Raw genomic sequence first — 22,835 nt, 5'->3', positions numbered from 1 at the left:
ACTAACAAAACACCACCAGAACACCAACAGAACACCATCAGAACACTAACAGAACACCACCAGAACACCAACAGAACACTAACAGAACACCATCAGAACACCAACAGAACACTAACAGAACACTAACAGAACACCATCAGAACACCAACAGAACACCATCAGAACACTAACAGAACACTAACAGAACATCATCAGAACACCAACAGAACACCACCAGAACACCAACAGAACACCATCAGAACACCAACAGAACACCATCAGAACACCATCAGAACACTAACAGAACACCATCAGAACACCAACAGAACACTAACAGAACACCATCAGAACACCAACAGAGTGTGGAGTGTGGAGACCGACCACCGACAAACCCTGGCATACCGGATCCCCACAGAAAACACTGGGGCTAAAATCAATAAAAAATACACGGAAATTTAATAAATAAAATGTGTTTAGATACATGAAGGAAAATTTAAATTAAATACACAGTATTGATAAAATACAAAAATAATATATGACAAAAATCCCTAGTAAATAAATAGATCGATAGAATTATCTAAAAGCGACATTAGAAGGTGGGTATTGAGCCTCTTTCTTAAAACCTCTACGGTCTCTGCGGCCCTGAGGCTCTCTGGCGGGCTGTTCCTCCGTAACTGGAGATCTGGAGATGGAAGCCTCACTGTAGGTTTTGGTTCCCACCTGAGGAACAACTTAAAGGCCAGAACTACAAGAAGAAAAACTAGAAGAAGGATCTTAAAACCAGTCCTGAAGCTGACCTGTAACAAGTGCAGAGATCTCAAACCAGGAGTGATGTGTGCTCTCCTCTTTGTGTTAAAACACGTGCAGCTGAATTCTGGACAAGCTGTAATCTATTGATGGATTGCTTTGGAAGACCAGATAAAAGAGCATTGCAATACTCCAGTCTACACGTGATAAAAGCACACATCAAAGTCTCTGCGCTGGCTCTAGAAAGGAAAGGTCTAACTCTGGCAATATTTTTTAGATGAAAAAAAGCAGTCTTAGTGGTGTTTGAGATGGGATTTTTGAGGTTAGGATCTGCATCAAAGAAAACTCTCAGATTATTTTGTGTGGAATCAAATTCAGGTTAGAGACAAAAAGTACACCCACGTTCCTCACACATGGAGAAGGTTTAAAATGACTGAGTTTTGGTAAAATGCTCTCTCTCTAGTCTTCAGGGTCGATGATTAAAACTTCAGTGTAGTCCTGGTAGAGTTGAAGGAATTTCTCTGCCATCCATGACTTTATGTCTAAAGTACGATTTAAAAGAGTGTTTATAGGATCAAGGTTGCTGGATCTTGTCTCTGCTCTTTGAGTGTTTTTTTTATTTTTGCTTTTACTAAACTATTTGTTGCACTTCTTAAAACTGTTTTAAAAACTGTAACAGCATCCACACATAATATGAGACAACATTGTTCAGAAAAGGATGAAGTTCTGATTTTAAACTTTGTTTTGTTAGTTATGTTCTGTTGTGTGGACGCTGATGCGTTTAAACTCTCACGTGAACCAAACCGACAGATCAGTGTTGAAATTTGGATAAACGTCTTTTGGTTTGGCAGAACATGAGCTGCTGTCTTGATTTAGAGTTCACTTTGATATCAGACAAGTCTTGTATCTTACTAACTTTCCAAAGAAAGTATCATAGTGACTGTTGATTGAGAAGTGGAGTTCTGTGTGTGCTTCCAGAGGAGAATGCATTCATACACAGTCAGGACGGTCTCTGTTACTTTGAAGTCTTAATCTTCTTTGGGTTCATTCTTTGACTTTTTCTTCATTTTTTTTAAATGTTTTTTTAAAGAAGAAAATCACAACAGTTGTTGGAACCCAGTTCATGATATGTAAGGCTTAGTAACTTTTCTGTGGCTGTGACCTGCATGGAAACTTCAGATTTCTGATAAACAGCTCAGTACAAGCTCAGGCATGGTGTCAGACCATTACAGGCTCAGCCCGGATCTGATCTTCAGCCTGAAGGACTTTGTTCATGCCCACAATCTGTCTCTAAAACGAAACAAAATGCTTTCCATATCCAGCTCATGTCCCAGCCTGTAACTCAGACTCAAACATCTGTCCAAGCCGCCGTGACCACGCCTCAGGTGGGATTGGGACTCTGCAGCGGTGAGGCCAGAAGGTGCAAACGGTCTGAGATCAGCTCAGACAGTTCAGTTCTGATTTCTTTTTCTAGTTCATCCAGTTTCTCTGAAACTGTATCATTTTAATCTTCTTGTCTGGTTGGGTTGTTAAAGTCCTCCTCTGATCATTTTTGGATCTGTTGTCAAAGTGTTCCCAGTGCTTTTCTCATTATGATGATGTCGTTTTTAGCCAATATCAAAAAATCTGTCCTTTTATGGACACAGTTTCTGCAGGGCGGCAGGTGTTCAAGAGATACCCCCCCCTGAGATGTGGGTGGGTCTATTGGCACAGAGTAGGCTTGCCCCCCCATTTCCCATCATCCCTTTCTTTACACTTTCTCAGCTATCCAGTTCTGATCCAGATTCCAGCTCAGACGAGGAAAACAAAGACGTTCATGGATCTATTTGTCTGAGAGTGGATGATCAGAGTGGAGCGGAGCAGAGAGACTGTAGCCCACTGACTGACTGGAGCATCTAAATCACAACAACACATTTTTCCAGCAGCATATGTTTATCTGCTCCTGTTTCACAACAAATAGAGTAAAGAAATACGCAGAAATGCAAATCTAATCTTTTCATGAGAAAAATGCTGCAAGAACATGTGAAACCACCACCAACACAATTTTTGACAAAGGGGCAAAGTGAGGAGGACCAGAAGAGTCTTATTAAAAAAGAACAGTTCAGATATCAACTGTGAAACAAGTATAAAGAATACTATACATTTTTTACTTAATCAATACATTTACAAAAAATAAAAAGCAATACAAAATGTTTTTTTGTAGCAATTGGTAACAATGTTTTCCATATAGTAAATGTCACAGTTTGAGATGAATTATAGTATTTTTATTTATGTTGATAAATATTGATATTTTTGCATAGAATAGTAATTATATTTATAATTATAGTTTCTGAAAGAACCAAAACACAGAAATTCTTTAACAAATTAGAATTGTTTTTCTGTTTGTAGATTAAAACACTAGAGTGACCTTTATTGTTTGATTGTATCTATGCAGCAATTCCCCTTCTTAAAGTGCTTAACTGGGAGCTACATTTCCTTTGGTTTAGTACAAGATTTTCTTTTTTCAGAACAAGACAAGTTTTTAGGCATAATTTAACTATTTAAGAACCCAGTCAAGACAAAAAATCAACTAAAACAGGTTTTTACTCTTTGCCATGGCCCTGTGTGAGAAATATCTACAATCGATGCTAAAAGCATGTTTTCAGAATCCACTCAACCATTTGGTTGTGCAGGTCGTTGAATGGTTCACTAATATATAATATTATATACAATTTTCTAGTAATTTGAAATAAATATTTGTTTATTTTGTGCCCAGTCAAAAAAAACATAACTTGCTTTAAAAAAATACATCTTTTATTTGAAGTCTAAACAACAAAATACACCAGAAGCAAATAAGATCAAAGTGGGAATGAAGTAATCAGTCAAAGATCTGATCTGATCTGATGACCGCCTTCACGGATGTTTTCTCTGATACTCTGACCCTCACAGGAATGTAAGCAGAGGTTTGGTTCAGCAAACTTGTCTTCCTTTTTGCCTTCAAGTACTTTAGTTTTAGTTTTTAGAAGCTCATATTTGTACAGAGATGTAGATTATGAAAGTTTCTTGTGACAGCACTCCTTTCCACAATGTCCCCACAATAATCTGAAACCACCACGTTTCTACACCTCATCCCTGCAACTTCAATCAAAAGTGAAAGAAAACCTCTGTGTTCCTCTGTCTACACGGGCCGTCCAACAGCTGGGAAGTTCACTTTTTTACGGTAAATGCAGAAGAAAATTTGGACAACAGTTTAACAAAACTTCTTGATTCAAATAAAACACATTAGACAGGAAAAGTCAGTAAATGAGAAAGTAATCTTCTTCGGGGCCAAGAAAGCAACCTGAAAGTATTCTACAGAATGAAAATCCTTTCCGTCAGCACCATAACAGGAGCAGAAGCTTTGGCGGGTTCTCGGCTTGGGTCAGAGGTCAGCAGCCTGCGGCTCCGGAGCCACATGTGGCTCTTTCACCACTCCGTTGTGGCTCTCTGGTTAAAGTAAAATAGAAAGTTTTTAGTTTTAAACAATAATTGTTTGGTAACAAGTAAGTAAGTAGTGAAGTAAAAACAAGTAAACTCAAACTTTACTCAGCTTATTCATGAACAGCACAAGGACAATTTCACTGCACCAGGCTCCAACTACAATACCCATAATGCTCCTACAATCCATCAAACAGTTCATCTTTGTAGTTTACCAAGCTCATACTAAAACCTTTTAACAGATTTTTCAGCACAGTTTGAAGCAGAAAACCACTTTGAGGTCAGTAAGAACAAGCATTTCTATTTTTGAAGAAATTAAAGGATTTTCAGTGATTTGAAAAATGTGTTCAGGGTCACTGAATTAGCTCTGATTTTATGTTGATTCTCACATTTCTGGCTGAGATGCGGCACAAGTGGTAAAATAAAACACTTTCTTACCTGCCATATTGAGAAGATCATATTTTTATTTTGAAAGAAAGTCATGTGAACCTCTGTCAAAAAGTATAAACTATTATTCATTTCTTTGGATTTTTATGTTTTGTTTATGTTAAAAGCATCATCAATGCCATTCATTTATATTTATAAATATATTAACAATAACATAAATCCAAATCAGTGTTTTATTTTTATAAAGGGTTAAATAAGACTCTGTGGCTCCTCTGAGGTATTGGTCAGTGAGAAATCGACCTACGCGTCTGTGTAAGGCTGCAAACCCCTGGCTTTGTTTGTCTAAATCAAAACACCATCAGCTTGTTTTCTCCACTGTCAGAGTACAGAGCAGCTACAGAATTCTGAGGTGAAGCAAGGAGGACGAAGGCGAGTGCTGGAGTTACACCACCCACAAACAAATCAGTTTAAAAATGAAAATGTTTCCTTCTTCCTTGAAACACTGACTTACTCATCCAAGACCTCTGACCTCGCGTTCAGCACATCTCTAATCTCTCCAACCGTATAAAAGCAGATCATGAGCTTAAGAGGACATTCAGCAGGTGGGCTCGCTATGCTAGCCAGCCGCCCGGAGGACAGCGGAGCTCCCTAGCTTGATACAGCAGAGCTCGTTAGCATGCAGCAGAGAAGGTTTTTTTTTTTTTTTTTTATTGCAATTAATTCACAAACAATCATGGCATTGTCAATGACATCAGTATGGATGAGACAATGGTGCAGCAGAGAAGCTAGCTAGCTTCCTGAGAATGAGCTCTCTAGCATGCTACAGCAGAGCTTGCTAGATCGCTACATAGGAGCTCGTTAGCTTGCTACAGAAGAACTAGCTAGCATTCTACAGTGGAGCCTGCTAGTTGCTGCGTAGTCCTCTGGGCGGCTGGCTAGCATAGCGACCTAACCCACTGAGTATCCTCTTGAGCCACTATGGGCAAACACAGGTGAGGCCACCGCAGAAACTGTGGACAAACTCATTTGAGACCCACATTTTCTGCCACTTTTAAACCAGATGGGCCCTTTTGGCATTGCGGCTGGGAGGGAACAGCTAAATGGATCCCAATGCATCATGGGATGGTCCCTTTTATCAACTCTGATTGTAATGGCATAACCCCGTGGTGCAGTGGTAGGGCGGTCGACTCCTGATCAGAAGTGAGCTGGTTCGACTCCGCCTTGCCCGCCCATGTGTCGAAGTGTCCTTGGGCTAGACACTGAACCCCGAATTGCCTCTGGTGGGAGGTTGGCGCCAGTGTTCGGCAGAGGAGCCACCACCAGTGTGTGAATGTGCGTGTGAATGGGTGAATGGGTCTGTGACTGTGAAGCGCTTTGGGCCCTCGAAGGAGGGTAGAAAGCGCTATACAAGTATACAACATTTACCATTTACCATTTACCAAACCAAGTCTGCATGGAGCTAGTTCCTGGAGGGATAGTTCCTCTCATCAGTTTCATCTGCGCCATTGTTTACCACGGGGAGATGTCACCTCGCATTGACTCTAGAGAACTACAGATGCTTTTCTGTGATTTTACCCGGGTCACAGGTCATCAGGATCTGACTCCTCTCTGTGAAACTGTCAGCTTCTGTTGATAAATCTGGACTGATGGCATTAGATAACCGCGGGGGGAAATGAGTCTTCCTCTTTGCTTGATGGTGTTTCTGGAAGACGTATTGATCAACAGCGCGGCACAAAATGTGCATCGTTGAAACAAAAGGGGATCAGTCTGCTGTCTGATTGGAGGAGGTGTGAGTCTGTAACCTGCAAGACGTCACCAGGAGCATGAGCATGACAGAAGTGGACAAACAACCTCCAAAACAAACTAAGACTTTACTCTCAGGGATCATTATGGAGGAATGTGTTTCTAAAGATGTTTCCTCCAGACCTGGAAGCTGCTGAATCTTCTTCACTCCTGTTCAGTGTTTCTAGGTGATACACAACATTTACTGAATGAACTTTCTCTTCTTCATAAACACAGTTTTTGAATATTTAGGCAACTGCTCATGTTTGATCAAACAGCTCCAGTTTAACTCTTTAATACCAGAGCTCCAGCTTTTATGTTCTTTGATTTACTGTGTTTTTTAATCGTTAACACAATAATTCCAGTAGATTGTGAAGAAAAGCCGCTTTTCTCCTTCACAATCTACTGGAATGATCATGTTAATGGTTGAAAAGTTACGGCATGCTAAAGATTTTTTGTTTAAGCATCACCAATCAGCCTGTACTTCTAGAAATAGCTTCTGTTTGGAGTAAACTCAGCTAAACAGAGGCCAAAAGTTTGACATCAACAAGGATAAAGTAGTTCAGCCGGAGAGCAGCGTGACCACAGGAGGAGGAGGAAGAGGAGGAAGAGGAGGAGCGGCTGCCTCCGCGTCTCCTCCAGCAAATTAACTTGTTGAATAGTGGCGCTTTGTAGAGACAATCTGGAGATATTCAGGTTTTCAGATTATTATGAAGGCTGGTATTCTGCAAAGCAACTGTTAACAATTCACACTTTAAAATTATGTATTTGAATCAAAAGTAATAGAAAGACAAGAAGTTTCCTGGTTCAAATGTGGTTTCTTTTCCATGTGCTCCAGCCGTTCCACATTTACTCACCAGCGTCAAAATTAGAATGAATTAAAGTCTTGGTTAGCCATGGTATGGCGCTAACCAGCCCTCGCCGCCTGTCTTTGACCCACCCTCCATGGCTGAGCGGCCGCTACACATAATCTGTAATTCTGCCCCTCTCACCCTGTTTATGTGACAAAAAAAAACTTTCTGTTGGTTTTTACTCTTACCGTATTTTCCTGGTTGTCTGTGCCAATCTTAAAAGAATCTGAAAGAGTAACTTTTGGATTTCCTTCGCCTTGAGGGTTTTTGTTAACCACGCCCACATTCCTAATATAGTTGTATCATGTAATCTTGTTCCACTGATCTAGAACCAATGATTCATGCATTCCATTTTACAATATTCTGGTAAAAAATGTGCGAGAAACAGGGAACAGCACTTTTGTGAGCTCGCCACGCCAATGCTGCTCAAAATCTACAATCTCTAAAACCTAAACTTTTTCAAGAGTAACTTCCCATGATGCTCATGGAGGTAGGAGGTGATGAATCCAAATAAATGGGCAAAGTCTAAATTTCTAGCTCCTAAAAGGATTTTTTTTTTTTTACTCAAGACCACGCCTCTTCCCTGAGGTCAAAGGTCAACAAAATTTCAGCTGAGGCTGTAGACTTAAGCTGGCAACATTTGAGGGACATTTGGTGAACAAAAGTTTTCTTTCCCCATATTGTAGGAAAATGTGAGAACCAATACATTTACATTTTGCCACAAAACAGCTGCTAAGCCCTAGGACCTGTGGCAATCAATCAATCAATCAATCAATCAATCAATAGAACCTTTATTTATGAAGCGCTTTTCATGGCCAGCGCCAACTCAAGGTACTGTACATAGGAAACAAATAAAAAAAACATTTAGCAAACAAGTGCCCATTGTAGCCCCTTACACCCCAGCCCCACCCACAAACCCTAACCCTACCAAAAAAATATTCCAAAAGATACCCTTTGGCTCTGCTGTAGATTTGGTATTGTGAGGATCCACTTAATCCAGGGGGACTGGTAAGATACAGGGGGCACCGCTACGGCTCTCACCAAAACCAGGAGGGCAGAGGGCCCACAGCTACTGAACCACGGTAAAGACCCATGCCTGCTCCAGTCAACGAGAGCACCGCAACAACCAGGCCCCGAAGCATGGCCAGCTAAACCCCTGAACAAAGAGGATCCCACGAGGAAACACTGGAGCTTAAAAAAAGAACAAAAAAAACATGAAGCGCAAGTGCAATTAAATAGTCAAAAGAAACAACTATGATGAGAATAATAAATATGATAAGCAACTGAATAATAAAACAATAAGTAATTAAGACAATTTCAATGAGGAAAATAAAAGTGGTTTTAAGAGCTCAATAATAATACATGAAATTGAATAAAATCAACTAAACGCTAAATTAAAAAGATTTGTTTCGGGCGATTTTTTTAAAAACCTCTACCGTCCCTGCCGCCCTGAGGCTCTCCGGCAGGTTGTTACACAAGCGAGGACCATAATGGTGAAACGAGGCCTCACCATAGGTCATGGTCCTTACCCGTGGAACAACTAAAAGACCAGAGCCGGTGGACCTCAGGGTCTGCGAGGGTTCGTACCTTAAAAGAAGGTCCCCAACATAAGAAGGCCCAGAACAGTTAAGACTTTTATAAATTATTAAAAGAACCTTAAAATTGATCCTGAAACGCACAGGGAGCCAATGCAGGGATTGTAAAACTGGTGTAATGTGCTTCCGCCCTCTGGTCCTTGTCAGAACTCGTGCCGCTGAGTTCTGGAGCAACTGTAAGTTATGAATTGATTTATTGGGTAAACCAGAAAGCAGGGTGTCGCAATAATCTAACTGACTAAAAATAAAAGCATGCATCAGCACCTCTGTGCTGGCAAGGGAGAGGAATGGGCGGACTCTGGCGATGTTTCTGAGATGATAAAATTCAGTCTTGATGACATTTCTAATATGAGGGATAACACTTAGTTCAGAGTCTAAAAGTACGTCCACGTTTCTCACACACAGAGGATTTAAAATGCTGAAAACTTGCTAAAGTCCTCTCTCTCGTCTTCAGGACCAATAAGTAAAACTTCAGTCTTGTCCTGGTTGAGCTGTAGGAAATTATCTGCCATCCAGGACCTGATGTCAGAAATACAATTTAGAAGAGAATTCATAGGTTCAAGGCCATCAGGAGACACGGCGATGTAAAGCGATCAGCGAAAGTCATTGTCTCCTGATGACATCCCCAAGTGACAACATATATTAATTAAAAAGTATTGAGGCTAAAATTGAACCTTGGGGGACACCATAACTTATGTCATGGGTTTTAGAAGACCATGTATCCATACTGACTAAACATTTTCGCTCTGTAAGATGGGACTGAAACCACTTTAAAACAGTGCCTGTAAGGCCCACAAGACTCTTAAGTTTCAAGTAAAATCTGGTTGTCAACTGTATCAAATGTTGCACTAATATCCAGTAGAACAAGCACGGTAAGATTTTTTGAGTCACAGTAAATTCTAAAATCTGTTAAAATCTTTAAAAGGGCCGTCTCTGTACCGTGGTCTTTCCTAAAACTATATTGATATTTTTCTAAAATATTTTTCTCATTCAAAAAATGATGTAGTTGAGTAAAAACATGTTTTTCCATAATTTTGCCTAAAAAGGGTAGGTTGGATACGGGTCTGTAGTCGTCTAAAACCTCGGGATCTAAATTGGTCTTCTTCAGGCAGGGCTTCACTACTGCCGTTTTACATGCAGAGGGAAGACACCTGTCTGAAGAGAGCAATTCACCATATTTAAAAGCTCCAGCTCAAAGAATCCATAAAAAAGATTTAAGAAGTGGTGTTGGTATAGGATCTAAAAGAGAGGTTGTTGTGGTAACTTGTGAAAACTCTACCAAGCATCTTAGCATCAACCAGGAAAAAAACTCTCCAGTGTTTCCTCTGGAAAAATCAGTGCTAGTGACCCCTTTGGATGATCATTCTGTAGTGATAAGAGACTTAGTCTTATAGCACTGATTAGTCCTCCAAAGTGGTCTGCAAAGGTTTTACATGCCGCTTGGGAATGGGGCATGAAATACTTGTTAAGACCTCTGTTAATGGAAGAATCAATTGTTTTAAAAAGAATTTCGGGATTGTTTTTATTGTGTGTGATGATATTTGAAAAATAAACTATCCTAGTATGTCTAATTGAGGAATTATAGAGTTTCAATTGATCTTCAAAAAATTCTTAGTCTTTTCTTAACTTTATTTTTCTCCATTTTCTCCCTGCTCTCCTGCAGGTTCTGTTTGTAATTGATTTTTTACTCTATGGTGCTTTAACATTTGATATAAGAATTATTGTCTTTAGAGGATCTACTGAGTCAATAATTTAGTCTGCTGTTAAAATCATCAACGATGAAGTTACATGACGCAGGTCAAATTGGAGCAGGAGTTTAAGAGTATCAATAATATTTGCAGCCACTTCGGGGGAGATGTACCTTTTCCACACAGTTCTCAATAATGAAGAAGGACTAAGACAATGTGGTTCTTGCATCCCTGGACTGGAGCAGGACAGAATCAAAGCTTCTGAGCTCTACAGTCCAAACCCAAAGGTATTATGTACATCTGCTTTTTGCACACAGCTAATGCCTCAGCTATCCGGCAGGAGTCTGCTTAAGCAGGAGAAAGGCAGGCTGGAGAGGCAGTTGGTGTTGGTGGTGACCAGCATATCCCCAAACAAAACTTCCTTCCTGTTGCAGCTGCTTCTCTTTTTCAGCTCTGTCAGTCTCTGGACAATCAGCTGGTGTTCACGGCCTCCCACGTCCCCTCGGAAGTATAGAACTGCCACCAGATGCTTCTTGCTGAAAGAACAAACATGCAATAACAAGTCACAACGATAAACACTCATCATGGACCAAGGTGTGTCCAGCCCCTAAACTTTAAAGTCCCACTCCGATCATCTTCTGATCTATTTACAAACTGTTCCCTATGGTCTTTGGTCTGTTGTGTCATTTTATAGGACATAGTTTCTACAGAGCGGTAGGAGTTCATCGTAAATTCATCTCTGGGTTGTGGGTGGGACTGTTGGTGAGGAATAAGCCTGTTTTTATTTCCCATCATCCCTTAGTTTACACCAGGGGTGTCAAACTCAATCACACAAGGAGCCAAAATGCAAAACACACCTTAGATCGTGGGCCGAACAGGATAAATATTTATTGAACACTCTAAAACTACATTTTAAAACTTTAACTTTTTAACATAATTATGAACTAGATATATACCTGTGATAATGCTAGTGTGAATGCTGTAAGCTTATGCTGCTGAAGCTGATAGCTGAAAACGCTGAAGCAGATAGCCAGCTAAAATATTTGCTAAATGCCAAATTAGCCTAAAAACTTAAAAAAAAACTTAGGTTAGTAAATCTTAGTAAATGCTAAAATTGTCCAAAAAGCTAGCAGAATGTAAATTTTTAAAACTTTAAAACTGTAACTTTTTAACATAATTATGAATAATAAAAATGCAGGAATATCATTCCAGAATAAATCAACTTAAACCTTAAATAACTTTGAATATTTTACTCTCCATAAAAATAAGTTTAGTCAAAATTATACAAGTTAGAAATAAACTCAAGGTAACATCAGGTCATTGATAACAATAAAATAAAATGATCTGGAGGGCCGGATAGAATTACCCGGAGGGCCGGATCCGGCCCCCGGGCCTTGACTTTGACACATGGGTTACACCCTCTCCCACTAGCTCACAACCCCAACCTAACATTACTGTTGAAACAAAAAGGTCAACCAATATCATTTCTATCCAGCTGTACAGTTCTGATGCAGATTCCAGCTCAGACGAGGAAAACAAAGACGTTCATGAACAGTGTTGGGCATCTCACTTCAAAAAAGTAATTAGTTATAGTTACTAGTTACTTCTCCCAAAAAGTAATTGAGTTAGTAACTCAATTACTGCATCTTCAAAGTAATTAGTTACTTGGAAAAGTAACTCGTTTTAAATTACTCTTTAAATATGGTAATATTTTGTATTTTTTCCTGCGTTACAAATAAAAAAAATAATTTACATTCAATAATAGATGATAACCGACAATAGTATACTGGTATAGTTTTCCAATGGAGTCATATTGTCTAAGTTTAGGATACGCATGAGAGAGGGTTTAGGGAAAGAATTTTCAATATTTATTTGTCAGAATTATCACACAAAACACTGCAACAAGTGGTATATAAAAAATGTAACTTCACACAAAAAAGGTAAACGTTTCAACTATTAACATACTTCAAGTATCTTACCTACAACTATAATTAAACAAAATGGCTTAAAAAACTGAAAGTGCAAAACAATAATAAATTAATAAACTACAATTATTAACCCATATTTCTGCTAAGAGGAGCAGCTCTCTGCATCTCTTTTTTCTCTCCCAAAATCCCGCAGCCCCGCCCACTCGCTCCGGAGTCTGCTCACTGCGTTGATCTGTGCGCGCTCGTGTCTGTCTGTGTTGTGTGTTTTATAAATATTACCCTGTTTCTGCTAAGATGAGCTGCTCTCTGTCTCTCTGTTGTCGTTTTATTAACTCCCGAAACTCCTCACTCCGCACCGGAGTCTATCCACGTTGATCTGCGTGTGTACGTGTCTGTGAAAAAAGAAAAAAAAGTGTGCGTGCCTGTCTGTTTTGTGTGTCTCTGTGCTCGCGCGCGTGCACGTTTGTGTTGTGATTGTAATGTTTATATCCGTGTCTACCGCCTGTTTAGACACAAAAGCATGATCACATTTGTCAATCGTGGCATTTTATTGTGAAAAACTGGTTATATTTTGAAAAGAAACCGGATTTTCTCATGTATCTTGATGCAACTTGGGGCGCGTAACACAAGCAACTTTCGGGTGCGAAGCGCCCAGCTCCAGCAAGATCATCAAACTTTGAAGTAACGCGCCGCGATTTACACGAAGTAACTATAACGGCGTTACAGCGAGGATGAAAGTAATTAGATTACTAAATTACTTGATTTATAACGCTGTTAGTAACGCCGTTATACTTAAACGGCGTTAGTCCCAACACTGTTCATGGATCTATTCATCTGTAAGTTGATGCATCAGAATGGAGTGGAGCAGGAAGTTTGTGGCCCGCTGGCTGTAGCTTCTACGTCACTGCTACAAGCTTCTTCCAAAGGCATTTTTTCATCTGCTCCTGTTTGATAAAGGAACACTCAGAAACACAGTTTTAATCTTAGTTTTCTTTATCTGTGTCCTCCATCATGAGGAAAATGCCACAAGAGCATGTTCAATTGTCATAACACCATTTTCATTGGAAAGAGCCCTTAAGAGTTTAAGAGAAATGAATAAAAAGACCAAACTCTTTGGAAGATTACAGTAAGAAAATAAAGCCTGGATGATGTTTTTCCAGAAAGCCATGATGGAACCCATGGTCACATCTGAGTGCTAATATCTAAAGTAAAGTGAACTTGGTAAGTTGGGCTTTTGCAGTTTAATCATTCATCTCAGTGACATATTCCTGAAGTACTGATTAAATATTCACTCTTGAGGGTCACCTACAAGGATTCAACAAGGAAATAAAAGCATTTAATACGCTAAAACTGTTCAGTTCATGATTTTCAGACACCCTCATCATTTTTTTCTACAGTGTTGATTTGTCTGCTAACATCTCCAAAGATCCTTCTGCTTCTGCAGCTTGAAGAGTCTAAAGTGCATCAGATCAGGTCTCACCAACAGCAGATTTACCTTCACTGTTTGCCCACAGAGAGACCGCATGGACAGAGAACCAAGCTGGGTTTGGTCAGAGACCATGCAGACATTTTTGAGTTTTTCCACCCCCAGATTTTCATTCTGCAGGCTTGGAGTGGAGAACACACTCTTTGTTCCTCGCAGCTGTCGCAGCATCTACAGCGCTTCACCTCAAATGACCTCTGTTGAGTCTGGTCATTGACTCTCAGCTAGGCCACCACGCCAGTGGGAGTTCCCCTTCTACATCCATGCTTGTGTAGATGAATGTGTCTGCAAGCAGACACTCTCAGTTTCAGGTAAATCATTCTCAGATCACCTTCACTATCGTGTTGGTTTGGCAGAAATTTCCCTTTAATCAGGTTTTGTCCTTTGTTCAAGCAGAACTGCCGCACACAAAAGAGGAACTTCAAACACCAGTGTCTTCATTTAGGATTTTTTTCTCTGTTTTTTGCACGTGGTCACTGAGACAAAAAAAACCATGTCACGCCACCTCAGGAGGTCCCGTGAGTCGGAGAAACAGGCGTGGGCTGTCAAAAACACACAGGAACCCCTAAACATGAGCTGTTGCCCAACAGTCATGGAGGAAATCCTTCATGTTGGACCACAGTGTGAAAGGCAAACTCAAGCAAAGGTCAGAAGAGCTGCTCTGATCCGTCGACACTGACCACAGCTCTGCTCTCATTCAGAATCGAAATGTCATAGAATGAAAACAAAGCTGTCTGTAGACAGCAGTAAGCTTCAGAACGGGAGAGAGGGAACAAATCCTTTCATCTCAAAGAGAGAAAGCTGAAAAGGAAAGTTCAAAGTGACAATTGGAAAATGAGGTTTGAACTGAAAGGACTTCCCTTGTTCTTTGACTCTAGCATTTCAGTTTCTTGAACGTGTAAACCTCATGTGTCAAAGTCAAGGCCCAGGGGCCGGATTCGGCCCTCCGTTTAAGTCTATGCGGCCCTCCAGATCATTTTATTTTATTGTTATTAATGACCCGATGTTATCTTGTGCTCATTTCTAACTTGTATAACTTTGACAAAATATATTTTTATGGAGAGTAAAATATTGAAATTTATTTAAGGTTTAAGTTGATTTATTCTGGAATAATATTCCTGCCTTATTATTATTCATAATTATGTTAAAAAGTTATTGTTTCAAACATTTAAACATTGTCATTCTGCTAGCTTTTTGGACTATTTTGGCATTTACTAAGATGTTTTAGGCTGTTTTGGCTAATTTAAGCTTTTTTTGTTTTTCAGTCTGTTTTGGAGTTTCATTTAAGTCTGGCTTCACTTGATGTACCTGTGTGGACAGATCTTTTATTTAGATGAATTTTGATCATTATTTGATTTATCAGCTGTACATATCTACGGATCCTGGTAACTTTAGTTTAGGTTGCTGAGCTCACCTGAAGTCCGGGTAATGCTCCAGCAGAGGCTTCAGGTGATGCTTGATGTCTGCCTTGTTTTTCAGCCCAATGATGTTGCTCAGGTCTTCTCCCACAGGGTACAGCCACTCCTGACTGGAATCCTAGAAGCAGAGGAACCAAACGCTTTATTCTAGTACGTCCAATAACAGAGCAGCTGTTCCACTGCAGTAAGCGAGATCTCGTCAGCTCATTAGGCCTCATTACCTTTGACTAATACAAATGCTGCAGTTTAAAGTGCCCAGTTTACTGGTCCGTACTTTAATTTTAAGAAAAGTTTAGATTAAATGCTAAGGTTCTCCTTAGCTGTCACAGTTAACCCTTCAACAAAACAAAACACCATTACTGTGACTCTTTGACTGTTACGGCCCTAACGTAATTCCAGCTGCTTTACAGGAAGTGCATAGACAGTTCGAGGGTTAGAGGTTTGTAGTGAGGTGGTGAGGTTGGTTACCATTTCTCTGAACAGATCCTTGAGTGCATCCATCTGCTTGCTGATCTTGGCTGCTGCCTTTTCGTGTTTACGGTTCTTGCACGAGTAGCTTTTCTTCATCAGCTGGCCGACATACTCCTTAACCACGTGGTGGTGCAGTCGGCTGGCAACCTCCTGGATGGTGGAAGCACAGACACACTGAGGTATGCGGGATGGAGAAGAAAACAAAGGAAAAGCGAGAGGGGCCTTTGTGAAGCAGCAGCAGCAGCGGCTGTCCGATCATGTCAACTTCCACCTATTCATCCATGGCGCTAAAGCAGGAAGCACTCCTCTCATTCATGCTGTCACCAAACAATGGCATCCAAAGGAAAGTTGACAGGAGAAAATAACAACATCTGAGGAACGTTTCTGATGATCCCTCAATGACTTCCACAGTGAGTCAACTGAAGCTGGAAACCTGAAGCCTCATCAGAAACATGCAGAGGATTGGACTTCTTCCAGCACATGCATTGTTTCATATTCAGTCTCAATGTTTTGAAATGAAAGGCTCATTCAGGACAGAGAAGTGGACACTCTGGCTGTCCCGCTCTGGGGGGCGCTGTGGTGATGTTCCTGTCTGAGTCCTCACAGCAGAGACCAGCCTTAAGCTACTGTTAGGAGAAGTTTCCTTCTTTCCTTCCTCACTCGACCACTCTCTTCCTCACTCTGTCACACTCTTCCTCACTCGATCACTGTTACATCCTGCTGCTGCTGCCTGGCTCTCCCATCCAGTTCCCTTCGGCTCACCTGGCAGGTGTGGCCAATCTGCCTTGATTGGCTGGTGGTGTCCATTTAAGCCAGAGGAGGCCACACCAAGCCAGGCAGGGAGCAGAGCAGCAGGCTGGGTGGTGGTCTGTGTGGTGTTGGTTTGGGTTACTTTTGTCCTCAGCAATCTTAGATTGCTGGGTTTTGTTGTGTTAGTTTGGGGTTGGGCCTTGGTAGTTCTGATTTGCGGGCTTTGTTTAATTTGTGTTCTTCAGGTAGTTTTGTTAGGCAGCCCTTAGCAGGGAGCTGCTGACTCCGACGGTCGTCATGACTGGGTCAGTAGTCTCCCTGGTTTCTTTTTCTTTTGGCCAAGGTCCCAACTCAATTTTGGTTTGTTCTTTTTTTTAACCTTAACCACTAATTTATTTGCTTCATTTCAGGACACAGGTTTTCACTTTGTTTAAATAAACTGTGTTCCTTTTATATTGTGTCCATCTTAAATGCTATTTTCCCCATTGACAGTCATTCCCCTAGACTCCGGGCCAGTTTATCAGTGGGGATATAACACTCTTCCTCACTCTGTCACTCTCTTCCTCACTCTGTCACTCTCTTCCTCACTCTGTCACACTCTTCCTCACTTGATCACTCTCTTCCTCACTCTTCCTCATCTGTCACTCTCTTCCTCACTCTTCCTCATCTGTCACTCTCTTACTCACTCTATCACACTCTACCTCACTCTGTCACACTCTTCTTCCTTCTGTCACATGTAAAACACAGAGGAAGAAGAGCACCTTCATACCAAGAGCAGTCCAGCTACTTAACGCTGACTTACAATCCAGCTAACCAGTGCAATTAAACTAAATTATCACAAACACACTACGTCACTTTATGTCATCTCGTGTATATATATATATATATATATATATATATATATATATATATATATATTTACAATTCTATTTATGTGCAATATTTTTATACCATCTTCTTGTATATATTGTCTCTTTTATCCAACGTCAGACCTCTCCTGTATTAAGGAATCATAGGATTGTACAGTTTTTCTCCCCTTATTGTTATTATTATTTTTATTTCTCTTTATACTCCTGTGTCATGTGTAACTTGTATGTTGATTGAAGGCACTCTCTGCATCAAAAAACAGAATTGCCCCTTGGGGATAAATAAAGTTGTTTGAACTTTGAACTTGAACTTGAACACTCTTCCTCACTCTTCCTCCTTCTGTCACTCTCTTCCTCACTCTATCACAATCTTCCTCACTCTTCCTCATCTATCACACTCTTCCTCACTCTTCCTCATCTATCACACTCTTCCTCACTCTTCCTCATTCTGTCACTCTCTTACTCACTCTTCCTCACTCTTGCTCATTCTGTCACTCTCTTCCTCACTCTTCCTCATCTGTCACTCTCTTCCTCACTCTATCACACTCTTCCTCACTCTTCCTCATTCTGTCACTCTCTTCCTCACTCTTCCTCATCTATCACACTCTTCCTCACTCTTCCTCATTCTGTCACTCTCTTACTCACTCTTCCTCACTCTTGCTCATTCTGTCACTCTCTTCCTCACTCTTCCTCATCTGTCACTCTCTTCCTCACTCTATCACACTCTTCCTCACTCTTCCTCATTCTGTCACTCTCTTCCTCACTCTTCCTCATCTATCACACTCTTCCTCACTCTTCCTCATTCTGTCACTCTCTTACTCACTCTTCCTCACTCTTGCTCATTCTGTCACTCTCTTCCTCACTCTTCCTCATCTGTCACTCTCTTCCTCACTCTATCACTCTCTTCCTCACTCTTCCTCATCTTTCACTCTCTTCCTCACTCTATCACTCTCTTACTCACTCTTCCTCACTCTGTCTCACTCTTCCTCACTCCCCGTTTTTTGCTCCTCAGTCTCTGGAGAGGATATTTTGCAAACCCAGATTGTGAGGAGTCAATTTTCTGATACTTGTGACATTTTTTCTGAGATGCTTGTATAAAGATCTTTGTTCAAGAGGCTCTGAACTCGTAGGATAATTAGTGGAGACAGCTGGAGCTGAACGGTGTTCCAACATCCTTCCTGTCAGGAAAAGGAACCGTGTTTTTAACTCAGAAGCTTGAAAATCAGCTTGTTATAGGTTCCCTCAAGAGATCTGGGAGTTAAACATAGAGATGAGAGGCTGAAAACTAAAAGGCTTTTACTTTGAGGCAGTAAATCTGTGCAGCAAAAACACAGTACAGTACAGTGTTGATAAAACTGAGCTTTTCCTTGCACTCCTTTACCATGAACACAGCAGTTAGCCTGAAATCTTCCCTGTTCTCATTAAAACAGAAAGAATATCAGTTAAGCCTTCTGACAGACTGGTAGCAGGTCAGCACAAAGGGAACTGGCGCTCCCCCTGCTCACCTGGGTGTATGGGGGCTTCAGGTGGAAGCATTGCTGGGAGAGCTGCTGTGTCCGACTTTGGAGCTGATGGAAGTCGTCGTCGTTGGTGAGCCACTTTCTGGTCACCATTCTCCTGAGGAACGGCTGAAAAACAGAGAACGTGTCTTCTTGTGAACATTCTGCATCAATCTGCAGCATTTCCTCACATCTTCATCTTTTTGACGAGTGAGGTCTGCTCCACTGAGCACAGATGATTCAGTAAATCATGGTGAGTGATGCTTTTCTTCTTTGTGCTAAAATATGATCAGACAATTCTTCTACTTTGCTGCCGTTTCCTGAAAGGTCATTCACACCTGCAATCTTCTGTTCTATGAAAGTCTTCATTTCAAGAAACTGGGGGGTGTTTTTTCAGACACAGTTTCAGGAGCAATAATTCTTTTTTCAATTCCTCTTTGAGAAACCACAACAGTGAAATGGTGACATTAGTTAAGGAGAGGAACTGGAGAAAAACAGAACCAGGTTCACCCCAACATTGCACCCATCCGAGCAAAAGTGAAGCGCTACCGTGACGTCCTCCTTGAACTGGTTCTCCAGGCTTTGCATTAGCCTGACGATCAGGGACTTCACCTCCTTTCTAAAGCCATCCACCTCCTGAGGACAGCTCTCGTGGTAGCCGTCCATGTTGTCCCTGCAGGACACAGGAAATGAGAGAGCGTTTCAAACCATCCATCATGAAGGATGACCACAGAGATGAACTCAAAGCTAAATTCTTCTGCTTTGTCTTTCTGTTTATCAGAAGCTGGGCTGTAGCCATTTTTCTGTTAGCACAAATCCTTCATGCATTTGGAAACATCTGGAGCATCTAAGAGCGAGTCCAACGAAACTTAAAAAACAAACAAGCAAAATGCCTCTTTCAGAAACACACAAACACAATCTCAGTTTTTTTTAAATTACAAATCTGCACATTCATCACCAAACTTGACTGGAACCCACATATATGGATGATCACAGTCGTACCAACAAACACCATGTTCAATGTGCTCTCCATTCAGAGTCATTTTGTGCTACTTTTGCTTGTTATCAATTTTCTGTTGTATCAGAAAACAAGAAAACTCATTAAGTTCACTGAGTGTTTCACACATTTTTCTTTAACCTCCTGAGACCTTGTGTGTCCTCATGGGGACAACTAGCCTTAAAAATAGAATCCAAAGGAAAGCCGAGGTCTCAGGAGCATAAATAATCCACAGAGTTTTACTGCAGGGCAGGGGGGCCAAAATGTTGCTAATGAGGTAACTGTTTTCTTCTCTGATGGGGGGCCAAGCTAACAGAAAAATTCTAACAATCACGGCCCAAATGGAAAGATTTATGGTTTTCCAGAAAGCCACACATCACCAAACTTTAAATAATTCATTTCTGTAATCGTCACAGAAAAAAAAAAAATACTAAAACATTTTAAAAAACGATGTTTATAATTACCTGTTATTGATTAATATCTGAAGATGCTGAAATTGATAGCTAAAACCACTGGATCTGATAGCTGAAACCGCTAAAGCTGATAGCTGAAAACACTGAAGTTGATAGCTAGCTAAAATGTTAGCTAAGTGCCAAATTAGCAGAAAAAAACTCAAACAATTCAAAATAGCCAAAACAGCTAGAATGTAGCTAAAATATTAGCTTAATGCCAAATTTGCCTTAAAAAATCAAGAAAAACTGTCTAATTTAGCCAAAACAGTGTGGGGGGCCGGGCCACATGTGGAGGAGGGCCGGATCCGGCCCTGCGGGCCGTAGTTCAGAGACCCCTGCTGTAAGGAACACCAGAAAACCTGTGAGTGGCTGCAAACTGATGGAATCCCTCTGGATGAGATGGAGCACGTGTTTGACTCAGCAGACATCACTTTGGAGGGAGGAGACACGCCACCCCTTCACCCCCCTGCACAACCCCACTTCCCCGGCGCTGCAGCGATTCTTTGAAACCACGTGACAGAGCTCTCTTTCCAAGGCTTGCGCTGACGCTGAATTTCAAGTGCTGGTGGCACAACTGCAGCTGGCCCCAGACCAGTTCCTCTTCTGAAGCACAGAAACCCTTCCCCGCCTGTGTGCTAGTGGCTCTGGGATTCTCCCAGCAGAGGGATTTCAGCCATGATTCATGTAAACAAATGTTTAGCAGCTCCTTCTCCTCCCTCGCAGAAGGACTTTCCATCTGAGCAGGAAACAAAGGCTAATCTAATCAATCTAGACGAACGCAGCAAACAAATACTATGAGACAGTTTGAGAGCTCCGTGGGGGATTGTATGAAGAATTATCTGTAAAGAAAATCCTTATTTACATTTACTGCACATGTTTATGGAAACCTTGGGCATTTCTGAAACCTGAGGGGCATCCTCGTGTTTTTGTTTGAAAAAGACCTATTTTTAGAAGAGTCTAAAGAGCTCATTAGTATCGTTAGACTTGAGTTTTAATGCCAAACTGAGGGATCGATGTGATTTTCTATTTTTTGATGCAGTTAACATGGAATGATCTGTCAAACACCAGTTTTATTTGTTTTTGAAAAACTATTTTCACACAACTAGTGATTTTGAGTGAACAAAAGTGGAACTTTGAAGGGACCATACCATGAAAAACCAAGGTTTTCAGGTTCTGCGTGTAATCTACTGTTCATTCCTGTGCAGCAGGAGGAGCTTTCATGACACAGAGCGGGTTTTATTTTGAAAGGAACTTGTGTGTGTTGGTGTCAAAAGAAAAAAAGTTACAACTGTTATATATAAACATAGAGACACTGTTATTTAATCATTGTTATATTTAAGTTACATTTATAAATTACTGTTTAATTGACAAAACAGCATAAATATTGTGCATTTTTAAGGATTAACTGAGACTTTTGTTACGGCTGTGGCCGTATTTGGTTCTGGTCTTTCTCTTGGTTCTGTGTATTTTTGTCAGAGTGGGAGTTCTTTGTGTTTTTTGGTCTTTTGATTCCTTTCAGGTGTGGAGCTGGAGGGAACGGCTCTTCTCCACCTGTTTTACTGTGTGAGCACTTTGTAGTTTCTTTGTGGTTGTGTTTAGTCCCACTCTGTTCTTTGGGTTTGTGTGAGTTAGTTTTGTTAAGTGAAGCAGTAGGGGTGATCTACCATTTTCTTTAGTAAATGTTTTCTCCTGTTTCTGTTAGTCCAGGGAGGTTATTGTTTGTCATTGTTTTACCTTTTCTTTTACAGGTAAGCTCCCTGGGTTGAGTTAGTTTGGGGTTTGTTTGTGTTTTTGGCCTTGGTTCACCCTGAAGCCTTTTGCTTCATATTTAGTTATTGTTTGTTCTTGTAAATAAATGTCATATTTTTATGGAGCTATTCTCTTTGTTTTTGTACATATTTCCTTTAATTTACCTTTATGCTATGCCCTAGACAAAATGGGGCGTAACACTTGGTGGATCTGGTTGGGTTCTGGTCTGTAAAAAACAGGAGCAAATGGTTCTTTTAGCATTAAAATTTGCAGACCTCTGATCCGGAGAGTCAATCTTTTAATCTTGTTTTAAATTTTAAAGTGGGCACAAACGTCCCCGTGCAGAACCGGTGTTTATCTGTGGAAGCTCAAATCAAAATGTCAGCATGACCCTGACACGCTCTGCAGGGAGAGGACAGACCGCGAGCTGGACACTGAGGTCACTCAGACACTCCCCCCAGACCGTAGGAACTGACAGGTGCTACATAATAAAATGTATAATTACATGCTTCTTTTTCCTCCGTGCATTTCTGCTGCAGAGAAACAAAAATCTAGGATGTCTGTTTAGGGATTAATTTGAGCAGGCTCCTCCTACCAATGCATTATGGGAAGACTTCGGTGAAATCATGTGACTTACTGTAAAGACATGAAGCTGTTGATGTATGTAATGTGATACTCGGTCCACAGAGGCTGTGGTTGGATGGCTGCGCAGTGGCGTCTGAACTCTTCCTCAAACC

At 40.8% G+C, this 22,835-nt stretch overlaps 1 protein-coding gene across 3 annotated transcripts in view; it reads right to left on the bottom strand.

Annotated features, from left to right (window-relative positions):
- Positions 1-7,977: 7,977 nt before the first annotated feature.
- exoc3l4 (exocyst complex component 3-like 4) overlaps positions 7,978-22,835 on the bottom strand; it is a 37,586-nt gene continuing 22,728 nt past the window's right edge. For all 3 annotated transcript variants that reach the window (XM_024273570.2, XM_024273575.2, XM_036209968.1), the window contains 6 exons: positions 22,736-22,834; positions 19,450-19,573; positions 18,907-19,029; positions 15,783-15,935; positions 15,311-15,432; positions 7,978-11,021 (listed from right to left, as the gene is read on the bottom strand). In XM_024273570.2, coding sequence (XP_024129338.1) covers positions 10,811-11,021; positions 15,311-15,432; positions 15,783-15,935; positions 18,907-19,029; positions 19,450-19,573; positions 22,736-22,834 — 832 coding nt within the window. In that variant the 3' untranslated portion in view covers positions 7,978-10,810. The remainder of the gene's footprint in view (positions 11,022-15,310; positions 15,433-15,782; positions 15,936-18,906; positions 19,030-19,449; positions 19,574-22,735; position 22,835) is intronic.

Source organism: Oryzias melastigma, linkage group LG22 (genome assembly GCF_002922805.2).
Source record: "Oryzias melastigma strain HK-1 linkage group LG22, ASM292280v2, whole genome shotgun sequence".
Lineage (NCBI taxonomy): Eukaryota > Metazoa > Chordata > Actinopteri > Beloniformes > Adrianichthyidae > Oryzias > Oryzias melastigma.
This window is presented reverse-complemented; position numbering and strand designations above follow the sequence as displayed.